The following is a 20,529-nucleotide window of genomic DNA, read 5'->3' as shown; positions in this document are numbered from 1 at the left end:
TGATTCCTTATAATTCTATGTACAATGTATTAGCTATAGTTGTGAATTCCTGATTCCTAACAATATTTACGCTTTGATGAAATAGTTGTTAGTATTATATAGAGAAAGACATGCAGATGGGATCTTACGTTCATTGATGGAGAAATACGGGTTTGGTGTGGTGATGCTGTAGTACAGAGTATTAACGAATCCAGCAGCATCTGGGTCCACTGCTGTTATATTGGTAAGGATAGTTCCTGGGCTCTGTTCTTCAGGAATGGTAAATGATGTGGTTGTTCTGAAATAAATAAAAACAGCATACAATTAAGTTCTTTTTCCCATATAAAAAAAACTGTTACCATACCTTCAAATGAGTAAAGAATCCCACTTTAAACACACAGGGGGGGGGGGGGGGTTATTAAAGAAATATGGACTGTTTTTTAACACTATATGTAGTTAGTGCAGGGGGGGGGAGCAGTTTACTGTGTATAGCAGCGGCTGTGGAAACGCAATCACTGTGTGTAGCAGCGGCTGGTGTGGGGAGTGGGTTAGAAGCAGTTTACTGTGTATTGCAGCATGTGTCTAGCTGTTCCAGGAAGAGACCTCCCACTGGCTTCACCTGCCCTTACTACAAATGGCCGTCTTCACAATATAGCTTAGCATTGCATGAATAACACTTTCACTTGTAAACACAGCATAGTTTAAAATAATTCAAATTAACAATATACATAACTGCTACAGGTTTTCTTTTATTTTTTACATTTTGACTGGAGTTCCTCCTTAATTGGCATACAGAGACAGGTAGAGTGCCTATCCCCTATCTGCAGTGTAGCAGAGCAGCATATTCGCTGCTGCTATTCCCTCCCTGTCACTGGTTGTTAAAGTGGAACTTCACTCTCCCAATCAAGATTGATTATTTGTAATCCTCATGCTGCTAGCATTAGTAACTAGATAGGAAAGTATATCATATTTACTTGTTTTACATTTTTTTTTTTTTTACATTTCTTCAGTTACTTTCGGGTTTTATGCCTACGCAAATGATGTCATACTTCCCAGGAGTCTTCAGGAGATGAGGAAGAGTTTTCACATGCATACTGCATGCATACTTGAGCGAAGGGCAGAAAGCATATGCTACATGAATCATTTGCCCCTACTAAAGATGGCCACAGCCAGAAATGCTAGGGGATGTTTTAAAAAAAGTAATTTCTCACCAAAATATAACATGGAGACATGGATGGATGGATGGGGGGGGGGTTGCTTTGGATATTAAAAATGAATTAGATAATGTTTTTGGTTTGTGGTGCTCAGATGCAGTGAAGATCCGCTTTAATGGCACTGTCGACCCGACAGTCTCCTAACAACCAATGATGCTGCAGTAGGCGGAGCCTAATGGGAAAGCTGAGACTTTAGTTCCCCATCAGGTCTGCACACACACTGTATTTGACAGCAAGCAGTGTGTGAATTATCTACCCAATAGCAGGCTGCCTATTGGCTAAAGATCTGCCCACTCTCAGCTGTCAATAACAAAAGGAGTGGACCTGATGGAAAACTAGTGTCTGTAAATCCCCATCAGGCTTCGCTCCCCCAGGTACAGAACTGCCGGACCGCTGTGCTGTGTGAAAGTTGAAGCACCGGGGAACAAGCCCCACTGTACTGAGGTCAGAGTGTATGTATGGACACTCCATTCTCAGTGCGCCTCCATACTCATGTCATGTGGAGGCGCATTGGAATTCCAAAGAGTGTCTTAGGTGCTTTTTACAGATTCCAGGGATATGTAGCATGCCTAGTGGCTTTTTACTAAGAGAAATATTTGAGTTGCCATTTCTGATACTACTGTTGATGTCTCTCTTATTATATCTATCCCACAATACAATTTTTAGTTATAAAAATCAGCTTTTTTCCAAGGTACATACGTAATGAAGTATGGAGTTTCATCGTTGACGTTTGTTATATAGACTATGAGACTCCCATTTACAGACAATCCTCCTGAGTCCGTCACTGTCACAGTCAAAGTATAACTGTTGAAAACAAAACTGTGTTTATTTGTGTTCATTCATGGTATAGTTTTCTATGAGCCCCCATTCACACTTTTCCGCTTGTTTCCCTACAGCTGACTACCATCAACATGCAGAATCCCATTCTTTCAAATTGTCCCTGTTCACATTTATACAGCCACCTTCTGCTCTATGCCCTAGGCCTAGGCTAAAAAAAAAAGGTACATGAGCGTTTAGCATATTCAGGCATTTTCCCACCATAGACTTCAGTGCATATGTCTAAAAACGCAGGACACATGAATTTCACCTGAAAAATTCCTCTCCTCCTGTAAATTTTTTTTCTTGGCCCAGTCCAGAAAATAACCTCCTAAACCTTTGGACAAATGGAAAAACACTTGCACAAAGCTTGTAAGATGCTTGTAAAATACCCAAAAAAACACTTTGGTTCTGTTCACGCTAGTACGAGTTCAGAGGTGACTTGAGTTGCACAGCATTGCCCGACAATGGAATTCACATTGTTTTCAATGGTGCCTATTCACATCAATGCAACTCAGCAGAGGATGATTTTAGAAAGGGTTCCTGCATTACTTTGGTGTGATATCAGCAAGATTTTGGCCCCATAAAATATGAAAACCACAACCAAGTTGCAGCCAATATGCACTACATAGTCAAACTAAAAACTGGATGAAAACCTGAGAGCAACATAATAAACCTAGCCTAAAAATTTAAAAAAATAAAAAAAAATAAATAAAAATCACTTAGAATAAGCTCTGCTCTGGTGTGAATGCAGGTTGAACCTTTATTTTTGTAAACAAATGAATTCTGAGTGTTTACCTGTGTGGGTCAGTCTCATAATCAAACATTTTTGTAGACTGAATTCCTCCCAGGGTAGCAGATGGCAGAGTAAATGGGGCAGAAGCAGGAGCCAGTGAGAACTGCAAAATACGTATTTCAAGTTAATACCTTTTATTGTCATTGGTAAAGCCAGTCATTAACAGTCATTTATGACCTGGGTTATTGAGAATAGTTCTCATTTCTAACCATTAAAAACCAGCAGATTATTCATTTAAAGATAATTCAACACTCATACACCAAACATTCAACTGTCAGGTTATCCCCTGTAGTTGGGGTTCAATATGGGAAGGAATGTGGCGCTGCCAATTTGTTCTTACCACTCAATAAATATCTTGCAAAGGTTTGAAGGTGTAAAAAATATATGAAAGTGATAAATAAAGTGCAATATGTATCCAATTAAAAGGTACAGATAAAAATGAATAGGTGAGTTGATATAAACACAAGTGACTGGTATATAAAGTGCCAAAATGCAACGTACTTGTATTGTGTACCTAATAATAATAAGATATATTTAATCAAGTAATATAGGTGAATTGAAATAATATAGTAATATGTAATTAATAACCTCAGGTGATACGAGTAGGTAAAAGGTAAGTGTCTATATTAAAAACGTGATGCTGGGTATACAAAGGTAATATCCAACGAGGTGCAATATAGAAATGATGAGAATCAAAAAAATGTGATGATGACACAACTGATCATAAATTAGTAGCAAAAAAATAGAAAATAAATCCGTGGTGACATGTGATAAATTGGATAAGAGTGGTGATAGGATAATACTAACTCCAAAATGTACTGTATAGGTACTAAAAATACCAGCTAGGAATAATTTGACCCTCACAGTGGGTGTATGAAAAATAAATACTTGAAACCACCATAAATAAATAAATAAATATAGCAGTGTAAGATTCTGGTACCTCCGGTACCCTTAATCACCACTTTCTCTGTAATGCGTCCCACCTTTCTCTTCAGGTGGTACGCATATATACTAAAAACGCAGGAGCGTTACAAGCAGCAATTCCAGAACCTCACATCAATAAATAGTCCATAAATAATTATATAATAAATAGTCCATAGAACAATAGAAAAATAGAAAAATAGTGCAGTAACAATCTTCAGGAAAAAAAAAAAAGGTGACTTCTGTGCAGGTGCTTTTAAATATTCCTGTAAAGGTGCCAGAACTCAGGTGATCACTCCGTGCTCCCCGCACCCCTTGGACCACACTCACCAGAGTAAATCACCCCTACAGGGGTACCGAGCCTTAGATAGGTAATATCCTGGGTCCCCCTCTAGTCTCCCTGGATGGTCCTATGGACACGAGTGCTATCCGGTAACCTGGTGATCTGCCCGAGTCCTCGTCACACTATCCTTACAGTTGGGTATTATCCACGGGTATGTAAGGGGAATAAGGGTCTCACATAGGTTAGTACCGTCTCTCTTCAAGGTCTCCAGCTGTAGTAACCAACTCTATCTGGCCAAAAGCACCCTCTCAGAGGTTGGAGAACACAACTGGTGTTCTCAGAACACAACTGGTGTTCTCAGAACACAACTGGGACATTTTCACCAGTGTGCAAAGAGAATGGGTGCAAATATGATATAATACAAGCAAGGCAATGTCCTCGATCTGCCTGCTGATAATACATAATACATGTCCTTAAGGCCTGTTTCACACGGGTGTTCCGTATGTCCGTTTTTCATCCCATCCATTTGCGGATGAAAAGCGGACATAATGCATGTCTATGAAAATACGGATGTCAGCGGATGACGATCCGCTGACATCCGTTTTGCGTCCGTTCCGTTCAGTTCCATTTTTTTTGAACGGAAGAGAACCCTATTTTTTCTTCCGTTTAAAAAACGGAACGGATGCAAAAACGGATGTCAGTGGTGTCATCCGCTGACATCCGTATTTACATAGACATACATTATGTCCGTTTATCATCCGCAAACGGATGGGATGATAAACGGACATACAGAACAGAAACTCCAATGTGTCATCCGTGTCCGCAAAAAAAAAAGTCACTGATCCGAGGAAAAAAACTGAACGCCCGTGTGAAAGGACCCTTACTCATTTTGTTATACAAAAAGGTGAAGTTGTTTATTTCACTTGCAGCATATTACTTATTGGTTTATTAAAAGTAAACCTAAATATTTGTCCATTGTGGTGTGGTCTCCTGTTCCTTTATAACAAGTTAAACAGCATAGTGCTTGTGGTGCCTAACCTGCCCCTTTCTATGTTGTAAAAAAACCTGGTTGATCTTGCCTGTTCCTGTGTCCCCCAATGTAAACTGACCACGTTATCATGGCTACTGATTCATGATTACTGTGGTCAGTTTATGTGCCTCTGTCATTCTGTTGCTCTCCTCTCTCCCCCCTCCCTCTCTGTCTGTGTGTGAGTGATCTCTTTCCTTTCCCTCCTCCCGCTATTAGTAGCTTGCAGTAAAGTCAAAGAAAGATTATTGCCAGTCTCTTTTGTTCTACCAAGCTATACTACACGGTGTACATATTTGTATATAATTATGCCTCTAAATGCCTTATTTAAGATCGTTTTTGTTTTGTCAGGTGACCTCCGACTTTTAACCTCCCCCAATTGAAGGGCTACAGCGCGGGGGGGGGGGGACTGTGCTGAGTAGAAACACAGAAGTCATGTGATCTCTGGGCTGACATCGGGGGGGGATCTCAGCCCCTCCCACTATAGCCCTTAGATCGGGGGAGGAAAGTGGCCAGAGGTCATGTGGCTGAACAGAGATGATCTGATATAAGGTATTTAGAGGCATACTTTTATACAAACATTTAGACTGTGTATTATAGCTTAGTAGAACAGAGGGGCTGACAGTAATCTTTCTTTGACTTTACAACCACTTTAAGCTGGCCATACATTAGTAGAATTTCATACAAATGTTTGTATGAAAATTCTAGCAAGAATTTTCTTTCTTGCCATCATTGAGTCAATCAATTTTATTTGAAAGACTTTAAAATTGAATTCACACCTGCTATTTGAATGGCATCCCAGACATATTAAACAGGTTTTATTACAATATGTATAATTCTTTGTGCAAATTTTCCTTAACAAAAACCACATTCTCAGTTGAGAAAAAATTATAATATAGCTGGTTGCTAAGGAGTGGGCTGGGGGAAGCTGACAGCCACGTCCTAAACAACCAATGAGTCATCAGCTGTCAGCTGTGACTACAGCTGTAGCTATTTAAGAAATGTCACACGGTGGAGCAGGTAGACCGCGGGAGCTTTCGTGGCGAACGAAGCTATTTTTTTTTCCTTTTCGGGTCTGGCGGTGGTGGCATCGTTGTGAGGGATCTATATCGGGGGACATTGTTTTTTTATTTTTAATAAAGGAATTGTCAAAACCTCTTGTATAATCTTTATTCACTTTTATACATTTTTGGTCAATGGGTAGGGGTACTATACTCATTCAGATGGGGGGGCGGGATCTGGGGGCCAGATTCAGATTCTGATAAGCCCCCCACTCACAGACCCCCACAACCAAAGTTTAGAACAATTCTCCTGCGCTCAAGTGATGTATTTATGGGGGGAATGTTCAGGTGGACTTAAGTAGGTATGGCTTGTGGTCTTGCTGCCCTCCCAGGATCAAGGGTATCCGAAACACACTAAAAGACAACAACAAGAGAAGGGTGCACCGACCTAGTGACTGTGGTGTTGAAACATGACCGGACAAAGGATTTTGAGCTGTTTGGGCATTCAAAGTGTTTTTTTAATATGCCAAGAAAAAATCACTAAGCGGTTTTGTTAATGTTGAAAATAAAAAAACCTTTCCTGACCACTGACTTTTAGTCCCGGTTCACACTGAGGCGACCTGTGAGGCGACCTGGTCGCCTCACAGGTCGCCGTAGGTCGCCTTCCATAGAGAAGCTGCGGACCCGTTCTAATAGGAGCGACACAAGTCGCTCCGACTTAGAAAAAGGGTCCGGAGCTTCTTTGGGGCGACCAGGAGGCGACCGCCATAGACTTCAATGTTATGAAGTCCGTGGCGGCCGCTCCGAGGTCGCGGCGCGCTGCTCGCACCGCGACCTCGGAGGTCGCGGTGTGAAGTAGTGTCGCTCGTATGTGAACGGGCACATAACTGATTTAAAGGTGAAAATTGGGGTAGATCAGTATTTTGACTTGATTTTTGACTTGACCAAAATAAATGACTTGACTAGACTTGACTTGCTTGATGCCACAGTAAAGCCCTGTACACACGTACCAAACGATCGGCCGTCTTTTGTCCAGGGCTGTCGTGTCTGTTGAAAACTGCAAAAGACTGCACACGAGTTTTGTCGGCCAACAACAGCCGACTGCAGAAGTGATGTCATGTGATGGTTAACTTTCCTTGTCTTTTTTCTTTTCTGGGCATGCCCAGTCTTGCTAATCTGCTGTCTGTCGGCCGAATTCTGTACTGACTGCCGAACAATCGGCCGTTCTGGTGTTGGCCAACAAAAATTTTAATGCCTGCACATACGATTCTGTTCGGCCGAAAATGCGCTGTCGGCTGTCGGAAGCATCGTACTAACAAGCCTACAATCGGCCGATCGGTCGTCGGCCGAATATTTACGGCCGACAATCGATACGTGTGTACGGGGCTTTACTTGGGACTTGCTTGAGACTTGAAGGTTAAGACTTGAGACTTGCTTGTGACTTGCACATGTGTGACTTTCTCCCATGTCTGGATAATTTCTATTATGTACTTACTGTATCTGTACATTTTGTTTTTCATTTACAATGTGTTCATTTCCACTTAACTCCAAAATAATGTTTTATTCGTTTTCCACTTCCTAGGTAAACCAAATAATTACTCTGTGTCATCATATTGTGAACAAACTGATGCTTGCCTTCAGAGAATTAAGATCTTCAGGATCAGATGCCAAGGCCTCATATATTAGTCCAGGTGGTGATCCTTCTACAATGTACACTGTCACAACTACAAAAAAAAAGAATTGTACGCTAAATATAAAAGGATTACAGTTTGTACAAGATATAGTAAATAATAGCATTGTACCTTTTTCCCCTGTAAATAATCAAATGTTCAATGCACAGCCATACAGAAACACTTTGCTCCAAGAGAGGCTTTTTTTTTTAATCACGCTACTGTGCTGCTGAAAACCACCACCAGTATCCTACAACCAATGCCAGACTTTATAAAGTTGCTCATACACTGTGTAAATTTTGGTTGATTCCTGATGAACCAGCCAGATTTGCTTGATGGGTGGCTCTGCTGGCCTAGCTTCATTCTTTGTCAAAAAAGCCTGCTGAAGAATCTTCAGCTGGACAGCGGCTGCATCTGATTGGATGCAGCTGCTGTTCGGGTGTATACTATATTCTAGCAGGGGAATTTGTTTATCTTCACTGTTCATTGTGAATAGAGGAACCTGTTCATTTTCTTTTATTCAGGCTGAACAAAAGAAATCGAACAGTTTACAGTCAGCGTTTCAATTTTAAGTTTACCTACAAAATTATATATCTATGTAAAATAGGCACAAGGGACCTTCAACTTAATTTGTTTCTTGTATTTCTGTCTTCTAAGTTAGTAGAAATCCCCTGTGCTCTGCTGAAATCATCTCTGCTGCCATAATCTTCAGGTGTGGCGAAGGTTAACAGGACTGAGGGAGATGTCACAGGGTCTCATTAAGAGTGCCTGACTATGCTCGCCCATGCGCCACCCCTCCTCCATTCATAAAACCTGTTACTATAGCTTCTATTAATGGAAACAGGATCCATTAATGGAGAATGAGAGGGGGATTGAAAGCTCCGCCCCCTTGATGAATGCCTGGACAGCTCCTTATTTCTACTAAAACCACTGGAAGTAAAAATATGCAAAAGTGGCACATGGTTAGAAAAAAACATCTAGACTAAAATCAAAGTGGAAACTATTTCAGAAATCAGGAAAACAGCCCTTGCCAATCATTCTCTTTGCTTGAAATGTCTTTCACGTTAAATGCTAAGTGTTCTAAGTGCTATGATGTTCTATACTTAACAATTGTCTACACTAATCATCTTATTCTTTTTAATTGGTAGAAAAAAAACAATGTTAAATAACGTATTGATAAATACAATGCATATAGGCTTCTTGACGCTTTGCTGATCACTCATTGCAATGATTTCATAAGGAGCATATTCTCTCAAATGCTCTGTGCTGCTATGTTTCGTGAAAAATAAAATATCATAAAAGTCTTTCATCTTAGGTGAGCGTCCATCTTATTTATAGATTAAAATATTTACACCGATCAGCCATAACATCAACCCACCTAATATTGAGTATGGCCCACTTTTGTTAAAACAGCCCAGACCCATTGAGACATGGACACCACAGTAACATCCATATGAATGGAAGGACCCAAGGTTTCCCAGCAGAACATTGTCCAAAGCATCAAACTACCTCTGCAAAACTTGCCTTCTTATACCGCATCCTGGTGCCATCTTTTCCCCAGGTAAGTAATGCATGCGCACCCGGCCATCCACATGATGTAAAAGAAAATGTGATTCATCAGACCAGGCGACCTTCTTCCATTGCTCCATAGTCCAGTTACGATGTTCCTGTGACCATTGTAGAAGCTTTTGACTGTGGACATGGGTCACTATGGGCTTCACAGCCCCATACACAACAAACTGTAATGCCCATTTTTTTTTTAACCTTATCAACTTTATGGACAACATTTTCACTTGCTGCCTAATTTATCCCACCAATTTTCAGGTGCCATTGTAATGAGATATTTCCTATACCTGTCAGTGGTCATAATGGTATGGTACTTATATTTATAAATTGTGAAAGGAACACAGAGTGGTGGTGTCAATATTGTCAACGTGGGAGTCACGTGGAACAGCACATGGAGCACAGAAGAGCACATTGCATATTCTTGGGTCACATTTTAAAAAGGGACTGTATCATATAATGTAAGACTTTTATGATGTTTCATTTATTATTGTGGTGTGATGGCACTAATGTATGTTTTTCATTAAGGCGTTTATTTGTTTATTGGTTAATTAAGTATATATTATGTTTTCAACACTATAGGGAACACTGCACTTAATTTTTGCTTGTTTGGTTGATTTATTTGTGTTAGAATAATGCATAAAGTTCTGGCACAGCTCACACTTATTGAGTTCATATATTTTGGCTTTTTAGTGCAGGAAGATACAGTATTTTTATATAAAAGATAAACATGCTGCATTTTTTTTAATACCTTGCCCTACATGGTCCCATTTAGGTCAACTAAATGAGATCTGTTATGTAAAATCACGTGGCAGTGAACGTTACCGCATGTGTTATGACATGAATGAGTGCTAAAGCTAATACATACCTTGATTTGCCAGGTTGCCCAGGAACACGGGAGGCTCGTTGACATTGGTGAGCTGCACGGTTAAAATTTCCATTTGAGTTGTTCCTGACGAGTCTTCCATATATATTTGTAACTCAAAGCTATTAGGCATTGTTTCAAAATCAAGGACTGGATTGCCAGTTACGACTACCTGCAATAAAGTGAGAGCATGCTCACACCATCACAGCACATGCACACATATAGTAATATAACATTCATTTTAACGCATTTATTAATATGCAGCTGGAGATACAACACTATATTTTTTAATGCTGAACAAATAAGACATTCCTATGAATATAAAGATAAAGAATGAAGAAATATAAAGTCAAGTCATGTGAGTTAATGAAGGATGTAATATACTCATTAGCTTTATTACATGTATTATACACATACAGTTATAATAATCCCATATTTGTAGCAGTAGGAGGCTTTAGGATCTGTATTAAACATAACTGGACTGAAGCTAAAGAGTATTTTAAAGAGAAACTATGATGGTAGAACTATGGAAGTTGTAATAGCTGCTTTTGTTTAACCGCTTGCCTCCAAAACATAGTACATTTACTACTACAGTCTAGGTGACGTACCCGTACATGGTCCAACACATGTGCACTAGCGAGCCCTGTGCATCACAGCGTTTGATACCTGGATTACAAAGAACACACACATCTCCTCCCTCCTCTTCATCTCCATAACCCCTCTTTGTGCGCAGACTGAGAGTACAGGGAGTTGTCAGCTCACAGGGTTTCTGATCAAGTCAACAGGTATTTTTTGCACTTGAACAGATATAACAAAACACTTTCACAACCACAAGGGAGCAAAGAGGATCTTATTTTTTGCCTTACATACTACTTTAATGATATGTAGAGCTGCCCAGTGAAGTATCCCATTACCCTCCCATTTTTTCCAATAACTGAATCTTAGCAGTCAGTAATGTTAGTGACCTTACTACTACACACCTAGACCCCCTATCAACCTTCCCCAAGCCCCATAAAACTGTGGATGATCTGCTTTGACTGTAGCTACACTCTTGTTTAAGGGGTTTCTTGATAAATATTGGAATTTCTGCAAATACTTTGAAAACATGAGCTAATTTAGTTTGGATTAGCTGGATTAACAAAGATTAAACATCATCTACATATGTGTTTAGGGCCCTATAGAACCTATAAGGGGATCGGCAATGGCTTAAATGATTGAATGAGTAATATCAGCCCATTAACATTTAGTTGAATAGAAAAAAACTGCTACACAGGAATACTTACATAATATAGGGGAGGGCTGGAATCAACTCTAAAGGCTGTAGTGAGAGGACTAGTGTTTATTATTTTAGGTTGCAAAGCTAAGCCCATTGTAGAATTTACTGAGAATGAATACACCCTGGTGCCAGCTGGAGTGTTTTCCTGAACAGTCGTTGAGTTAGGCAGTCCATCAAACAGCAATGTGCCCCCGCCTTTGAAGAGAAAAAAGCACAATGTTAAAAAAGTAAAGAATATACTGTATATATAAATATATATACACAGTATATATGTACATATATACACATACATATGAAAGAGTCACACCACACAAAAACAAAAGTTTTAGATTTTAGAAAAACAGACTTTTCAAAAATGAAATTAGTCATAAATGAGTCCTTATCAGACTGGAACGGATTACATGGAGTCCAGGAGAAATGGGACTACTTAAAAGGTGCATTATTGAAGGCAACAGAAAATTGCATTAGACTTGTCAATAAAAGCAAAAAAGGAAGAGACCACTGTGGTACTCAGCAAAAGTGGCCCAAATCATTAAAAATAAAAAGCTAGCATTTTTTAATTATAAAAAAACCCAGAGCAATGAAGATAAGGAAATCTACAAGATTAGGCAGAAAGAGGCCAAGCAAGTTATAAGAACTTCTAAAGCGCAGGCAGAAGAAAAACTAGCTCAGTCTATGAAAAAGGGGGATAAGACATTCTTCAGATATATAAATGAAAAAAGGAAATTAAAACAAGGAATAACTAAATTAAAAACAAAGGACGGAAGGTATGTAGAAGAGAATAAAGGGCTAGCCGACTGCCTTAATGAATACTTCTGTTCAGTTTTTACAGAAGAAAAAGAAGGAGAAGGACCTCCACTTGAAAGGATGACTAATGAATCATTTGATGCATGTGTCTTTACAGAGGAAGACGTTCTAAGATTGCTGTCTAAAGTGAAGACAAATAAGTCACAGGGTCCTGATGAGATACACCCAAGATTATTAAAAGAGCTTAGTGGTGAGCTGGCAAAACCATTAACAGATCTATTTAATCATTAGTAACAGGAGTCGTCCCGGAAGATTGGAAATTGGCAAATGTCGTGTCCATTCACAAGAAAGGTAGTAGGGAGGAATCGAGCAACTATAGACCAGTGAGTCTGACATCAATAGTAGGCAAATTAATGGAAACCCTATTAAAGGATAGGATTGTGGAACATCTTAAATCCCATGGATTGCAAGATGAAAAACAACATGGGTTTACTTCAGGGAGATCATGTCAAACAAATCTTATAGATTTTTTTGACTGGGTGACTAAAATAATAGACGGTGGAGGTGCAGTAGACATTGCATATCTAGATTTTAGTAAGGCTTTTGACATTGTCCCACATAGAAGACTTATCAATAAACTGCAGTCATTGAGCATGGACTCCCATATTGTTGAGTGGATTAGGCAGTGGCTGAGTGACAGACAACAGAGGGTTGTAGTCAATGGAGAACATTCAGAACAAGGTCATGTTACCAGTGGGGTACCTCAGGGATCTGTACTGGAACCAATTTTGTTTAATATCTTCATAAGTGATATTGCAAAAGGCCTCGATGGTAAGGTTTGTCTTTTTGCTGATGACACAAAGATATGTAACAGGGTTGATGTTCCTGGAGGGAAACGCCAAATGGAAAAGGATTTAGGAAAACTAGAAGAATGGTCAGAACTCTGGCAACTGAAATTTAATGTGGATAAGTGCAAGATAATGCACCTGGGGCGTAAAAACCCAAGGGCAGAATATAGAATATTTGACACAGTCCTGACCTCAGTATCTGAGGAAAGGGATTTAGGAGTAATTATTTCAGAAGACTTAAAGGTGGGAAGACAATGTAATAGAGCAGCACGAAATGCCAGCAGAATGCTTGGATGTATAGGGAGAGGTATAAGCAGTAGAAAGAGAGAAGTGCTTATGCCGCTGTACAGAACACTGGTGAGACCTCACTTGGAGTATTGTGCGCAGTACTGGAGGCCATATCTCCAGAAGGATATAGATACTCTAGAGAGAGTTCAGAGAAGAGCTACTAAACTAGTACATGGATTGCAGGAAAAAACTTACCAGGAAAGGATAAAGGACCTTAACATGTATAGCTTGGAAGAAAGAAGAGACAGAGGGGATATGATAGAAACTTTTAAATACATAAAGGGAATCAACTCGGTAAAGGAGGAGAGCATATTTAAAAGAAGAAAAACTACCACAAGAGGACACAGTTTTAAATTAGAGGGGCAAAGGTTTAAAAGTAATATGAGGAAGTATTACTTTACTGAGAGAGTAGTGGATGCATGGAATAACCTTCCTGCAGAAGTGGTAGCTGCAAATACAGTGAAGGAGTTTAAGCATGCATGGGATAGGCATAAGGCTATCCTTCATAAAGATAGGGCCAGGGACTATTCATAGGATTCAGATATATTGGGCAGACTAGATGGGCCAAATGGTTCTTATCTGCCGACACATTCTATGTTTCTATGTTTCTATGTTACATATACAGGTGCATTTCGAAAAATTAGAATGTCATGAAAAAGTGCATTTATTTCAGTAATTCAATTCAAAAACTGGAACACCTATATTTTACATAGATGCGTTACACACAGAGTGATATATTTCAAGCATTTCCTTTTTTTAAATTTTGATGATTATGGCTTACAGCTAGCGAAAACCCAAAATTCAGTATCTCAGAAAATTAGAATATTACATAAGACCAATAAAAAAAGGATTTTTAATACAGGAATGTTGGCTTACTGAAAAGTAAGTCTATGTAGGGTATAGTATGCATTATACCAATACTTGGTCGAGGCTCCTTTTGCATTAATTACTGCATCAATGCGGCCTGGCATGGAGGCGATCAGCCTGCGCCACTGCTGAGGTGTTATCGAAGCCCAGGTTGCTTTGATAGCGACCTTCAGCTCAGCTGCATTGTTGGGTCTGGTGTCTCTCATCTTCCTCTTGAAATACCCCATAGATTCTCTTTGGGGTTTAGGTCAGGCGAGTTTGCTGGCCAATCAAGCACAGTGATACCATGATCATTAAACCAGGTATTGGCAGTTTTTGCAGTGTGTGCAGGTGCCAAGTCCTGTTTGAAAATGAAATCAGCATCTCCATAAAGCTGGTCAGCAGAGGGAAGCACGAAGTGCTCTAGAATTTCCTGGTAGAGAGCTGAGCTGACTTTGGACTTGATAAAACCCAGTGGACCAACACCAGAAGATGACATGGCTCCCCGAATCATCACTGACTGTGGAAACTTTACACTGGACCTCATGCAACTTGGATTCTGTGCCTCGCCACTCTTCCTCCAGACTCTGGGACCTTGATTTCCAAATGAAATGCAAAATTTTCCATAGTCCGGGATGATTTGGGGAGCCATGTTATCTGCTGGTGTTGGTCCACTTTTTTTTTTTTCAAATCTAAACTCAGCACAGCCCTCAACCAGGAAATTCTACAGCACGTCATGCTTTCCTCTGCTGACCAGCTTTATGGACATGCTGATTTCATTTTCCAGCAGGACTTGGCACCTGCCATACTTCCAAAAGTACCAATACCTGGTTTAATGATCATGGTATCACTGGGCTTGGTTGGCCAGCAAACTCCCCTGACCTAAACTCCATAATCTGAAAGCCGCACTTACAGCAACCGGGGCTTCCAAAACACCTCAGCAGTGCCACAGACTGATCGCCTGCATGCCAGGCCAGATTGATGCAGTAATTTATGCAAAAGGAGCCCCGACCAAGTATTGGTATAGTGCATACTATACTGAACATGGAAATACTTTTCAGTAACCCAACATTTCTGTATTAAAAATACTTTTTTTTATTGGTCTTATGTAATATTCAAATTTTCTGAGATACTGAATTTTGGGTTTTCACTAGCTGTAAGCCATAATCATCAAAATTAAAAAAAATAAATGCTTTAAATATATCAATCTGTGTGTAATGCATCTATATAAAATATATAAGTTTCTCTTTTTGAATTGAACTACTTAAATAAATTACCTTTTTGATGATATTCTAGTTTTTTTGAGATGCGTTTGTATATATATGTAGCGGTGTATTTAGGTAAAGTGATACCATTGGTTAATAATAGGATTGTAAATCTAAGCGTTTGAAATATTTCCTTTGCGTACATGATGTAAATGCTACTGTAGCAAAGAACCAAACAGCGCTATTAAAACAAAACAAAAAAAAAAAACAAAAGTTGTTATATTAATGCAGTCAGAGTATGTGGAAGTGTACTTGACCCCCCATTGATAAGTCAATGGTTTGCTGCAATTGAGGAAATTCAAACTATGGAGTCATTGGCAGTGGCTAATAAACAGAAAAAGGAGAGGCACCGGAAAACATGGTTTTACTGGAATAAGATTACATTCTCCTCATATCTTTATCTATGATTATCATGGCTGAAACACAGCAGGCAGTAAAGGTGGCGTAGATATAGGGAGTTTTGAATTCCTATCCTTGTCTTCCTCTCTCCTTTCTTCTGGTCTGTTATTTCTTTATAACATAACCCACCTTAGTTGCCCCATTAAACAGGGTGGTCTATATGTTTGCACTATACTAAAAAACAAACCTTATTCTTCCGCTCAGCTGAACCCTAAGAGATCAGTAATGAGTCCTTGGAGTCTTGGCTTATGCACGGCTGTTTAATATTTGATTACACATGTAAATTGGTCGATACTGGAATTGTGCAACTATGTTGGCTATATACTGTGAAGGCACATGAACTGACTGACGCTGTATGTGCTGTTTTTATTGTATGTGCTGTATATTTTTTTATTTTGTAGAAGAACTTAATAAACAACTTAAAAATGAAGGTTATTATATTGCAGCTTACCAATTCTTAGATGTAATGACTGCACCTTCCTAAGGTGAGCCTCAGTTCTATATATTATTTCCTAAGTCTTTTTGTGGATAGTGACCTATTTAGATCTCTGCACTGATCCTCATATGCCCCTTTTAGGTAATTGTTGCGGGATATGCATGTTCCATTAGGAACAGTGTTGGACGATGTTACAGCTCTTTTTCCCAGCACTTTCAAAACTCTAAGGGCTCTTTCACACAGGCAGACCGTTCAGATCCGCCTGTCCGTTTTTTTGGCGGATCTGAACGGTCCCCCCATGCATCCCTATGGGGCATTGGATGTCAGCGGAGACATGTCCGCTGGCATCCGATCCGTCAAATCTGGACGGATGGAAACCCAATTTTCCATCCGTCCAGCAGATCGGATCGGATGGGATTGGATGAGAACGGACCGACAGTCCGTTCCCATCCGATTTCCCCCATAGAGATGCATGGGGAACTGACAGCTGTGTCTCCGCACACAGCGCGGAGACACAGCTGTCATCCTCCTGCTCAGCAGGGGATCGGTGGATCGATCCCCCGCTGAGAAAAACGGACTCTGTCCGATGGACGGAGTGTGTGAAAGGGGCCTTAGGCAGGACATAGACCATACAAATTTCTTTCCTGCAATCCCAGGTGGCAAGAAATAATTCTCATGATTTCCTCAGCAGTGCTGACAGTGCCCTGCTGCTGAGACATTGTATTTTCCTGGCGGGGTGGGGGGAGCAGGAGACGCCATCCCTACCGGGGCAGTGATCATTGCTAGCAGCTATAGCAACCTCTAGCGATAATTACAAGTAAAATCTGGCAGACTGGTTTTACCTAAATTGATTAATTCACGGTTCAAATCTCGTCCAATTCAGCCCTTAGACAAATGTACTATTTGAGTAAAATTACCATACATATGCTTGATATAAAACTGTATTGTTTGTATCAATTCAATAGCATTATAAGGTACTATGTTTAATCCTTAGACAAAAGTTTTCATCTATGTACATGTACCCACATCTGCATTGGTACCCACCATTGTGTCGCTCCATGCTGCTTTTCGCCCCCCTATTCTACTATTTTTGCCAAGAATATTTTGTAAGTCTTATATTGTTTGTTACCGCCCACTTAGTGAGTCTAAATGTATATGTCTATACTTATTATATGTATTTTTACCTATTTGAAACTATATTCAAGCTCCTAAAGAAGCAATCACTTGCAAAACATGTTGAGATACACCAGGCTGTTCTAAACTCCATCAAGTCAGTCTGGGTCTCACTGGACCCCAAGCATCCACCAATCTAATATTTGTTACATTAGGATTTACCAGACCCATGCTAAATGACAATTTCCAAGCCTGATGTTCTGAAATACCTGTCTTTTTAATTGTGTTTAAAGAAATTATATTCTATCCTATGCGCAGTTCAATAAAAATATATACTTTTAATCTATTGGGTGCCTATAAAGTCCATGTTTCTCTATGTTTTGCCTTTATTCATATTTGACATAGGATGTGGCACGGTGTACTTTTTGCGCAACCCCCCCCCCAGTACCACCATGTGATGATGAACTAATAATCATACAATAATGACTGCCTTAGTTTTCCTTTTAGGCTTTTTTTTCCAGACCCACCAGAAGCCCTATTTGACCAAAAACAAACTGACATTTCCTCTTATCAGTTTAAATCATTGGTATTCATTTGTACAGCCACTAAACAAACTATTGCTAGGGCATCAAGTTTTCTGGTCCTGAACTTTCATGGACTAAAGACTAGGATTAAAAAAACATGATTTTTTTAAAAATTGATAGTGAAATGGTTACACAGAATGGTTAGCTTTGACATGATCTGGGCACCTTGGATCAAACACTTCCTCCCACCTACCTTTGAAAAACATCTCTTATAATTACAACAAATTGGTACTCGTCCATACACTGCCTCGCCATATAATGAGCTCCTCTTAGTAAAGAATGGCTTCAGCTTAGTCCCCTACCCATGGGAGAACCTCCTGTAACACATTTTGTCTAAAAGGGGCTAAATTGTACGCAAAACATGTTAGAGGCAGTTCTTCCATAGGTAGGATACTAAGCTGAAATAAACTTTTACTAAGAGGTGCTCACTATATGCCGAGGCACTGTGTGACCAGGTGGCATTTTGTTGTAGCCCTCAATGTGTCTAATGAGCCAGTATTCAATCCAACCAGCACCTGCAGACATTGTGACAGTCAGCTGGGATAACGGATTGGGGCCTTTGAGCAATATCAATTTCATTAGATTTTTGGTCTTATATAATTATTATAAAATTGAAATGTTTTGATGCTTTGTTTGCCCCAATCAGGCAATTGGTAGCCTTCTTACCTACCTTCCTTGCCTGTTGCCGGGGATACAATGCCTGCTTACTCATGTATGTGTGTTATGAATGTATAGCTGGAGATTGTCTTTTTATTGCATCTAACCTTGCACTATGATATTTATGTATGTGAGAATCCAATAACAATCTATTGAAAAATAAATATTTTTTAATAAAATAACTGGTACAGAAAACTGGGTTTCAGTCTGGTCATTCTGCTTATAATCTTGGTAAACCTATTTCAGGGAGCAAAACATCTCCTAAAACGTACAAAAGCATTAAGATCCTGATATATAGGAGCAAGCTATTTCTGTTTTACACAACAACTATGGGATAACCAAACCTAAAGGATTTATTGACTGAAAACAAGAAGAGAGGAAGCTAGAGAGTCTGGAACAAAGAAAATGAAAGATTGTAGAGGGGGGGGGGGGGTTGTACAGCATCCCCCCCCAGCCCGCTAATTCTTGCCTAAACCCAATCTTCCTCCAGCGATCTGCATGAGAGCCTCGGCTCTCAGGGGACCCCCCCTTATTGGCTGAGACAGCAGTGGGAACCTTTGGCTCCTGCAGCTGTCAATCACCCAGTGAGCCAATGACAGAGAGAGGGGGCAGGGCCAAGCCGCCGCTCTGTGTGTGAATGAGCGCACAGAGCAGCGGCTCAGGAGTGAGCATGCTCGGGTGCCCCCAGAGCCAATCAGGAGAGAGAGGGACACAGGGAGCTGTGACTTGGCTCGGGTGCCCCATAGCAAGCTGCTTGCTGTGGGGGCACTCAACATGAGGGAGGGTTCAGGAGCGCCGACAGGGGACCCGAGAAGAGGAGGATCAGGCTGCCCTGTGCAAAACCAATTGTACAGAGCAAGTAAGTTTAACATGTTTGGTATTTTGCTTTTTTATTAAAGCCAAGCCTTTAATATCATTCATTCAATGTTTATAGTTTCCAAGACTGTGCTCTTAGGCCTCTTGCACACTGCAGCTTGAAAAGTAAAGTTTTTTTTTTTACTGAGCTAAAATACAGCCCATTAATTGTAAGGTGCCTATGCACACAGGCGCATAAACAAGCGCCGTGCATTCTTCAGTAAAAAAACAAAAAATAGAAAAAAATCTGCTTTGTTGGTCAGTAATTTGCGCCTCATGCGCGCAAAAGTGCACAAATACGCCCGAATGTGCACAAATATGCGCAAATACGCCCAAATGCGCAAAAATGTGCGCAAATACCGATTTACACGTTGTGCGGAACAAGAACGCGAAGAAAAAAGTTTATACGCATTTGTGCAAAAATGCACGTATGTGCACAAAATTGCACGTAATATACGTGAAAATGTGCGTAAATACGCACAAATGTATACAAAAAAGTCTGAAGAGTAGATGCTCAAACAGGAGTATCATGTGCAAGAGGCCTTACAGTTCTACAGCAGGACATATACAGTATATAATATAAAGCTATAGGCAAAACTTTTTTACAGTATATAATTTAAGAAGAATAAACTAAAGGCAAAACTTTTTTTTTTTTATTTTGGATAAAGTAAGGCAGGGTTATAATCCCTTTCAGATTTATTTTTCCATCGGTGTCCCATTGTGGAGATTTCTCTTCACTTCCTGTCCCATAGCCAAACAAGAAGCGAGAGGAAATCCCTCCATAGTAAGGGAATTCCGTGGAGACCCCCAGGTGACCAGAACTAGCAGAGGCGGCTCTCTAATTAGGCAAATTAGGCGGTCGCCGAAGGCCTCGCACTCACAGAGGCCTCGCGGCCGCCTAATATGCCGAGTTACAGAGCCACCTCTGAGGCTGGCAGCAGGGATCTCCCTGCCATCAGTTCAGTACAGTCCCGACTCCGAGTCTGTAAGCAGGAGAATCTGCTACGATTCGGGGCTGTGATCAGGAGCAGCTCACCGCGGAATGGGAGCTCACTGACATCTCCAGATCACAGCCAAATA

The 20,529-nt window shown here is 40.2% G+C and overlaps 1 protein-coding gene across 1 annotated transcript in view; it reads right to left on the bottom strand.

The window, feature by feature from the left end:
• CDHR3 (cadherin related family member 3) overlaps positions 1-20,529 on the bottom strand; it is a 91,024-nt gene that overhangs the window by 44,842 nt on the left and 25,653 nt on the right. The window contains exons 2-7 of the mRNA XM_082253528.1: positions 11,419-11,606; positions 10,139-10,307; positions 7,673-7,761; positions 2,808-2,929; positions 1,893-1,997; positions 129-277 (exon numbers count right to left, since the gene is read on the bottom strand). Coding sequence (XP_082109654.1) covers positions 129-277; positions 1,893-1,997; positions 2,808-2,929; positions 7,673-7,761; positions 10,139-10,307; positions 11,419-11,606 — 822 coding nt within the window. The remainder of the gene's footprint in view (positions 1-128; positions 278-1,892; positions 1,998-2,807; positions 2,930-7,672; positions 7,762-10,138; positions 10,308-11,418; positions 11,607-20,529) is intronic.

The sequence above is a fragment of the Pelophylax lessonae genome (assembly GCF_965119305.1).
Source record: "Pelophylax lessonae genome assembly, chromosome: 4".
In the NCBI taxonomy this organism is placed as follows: domain Eukaryota; kingdom Metazoa; phylum Chordata; class Amphibia; order Anura; family Ranidae; genus Pelophylax; species Pelophylax lessonae.
Note: the sequence above shows the minus strand (reverse complement) of the source record. Positions and strands in the feature narration are given on the sequence as shown.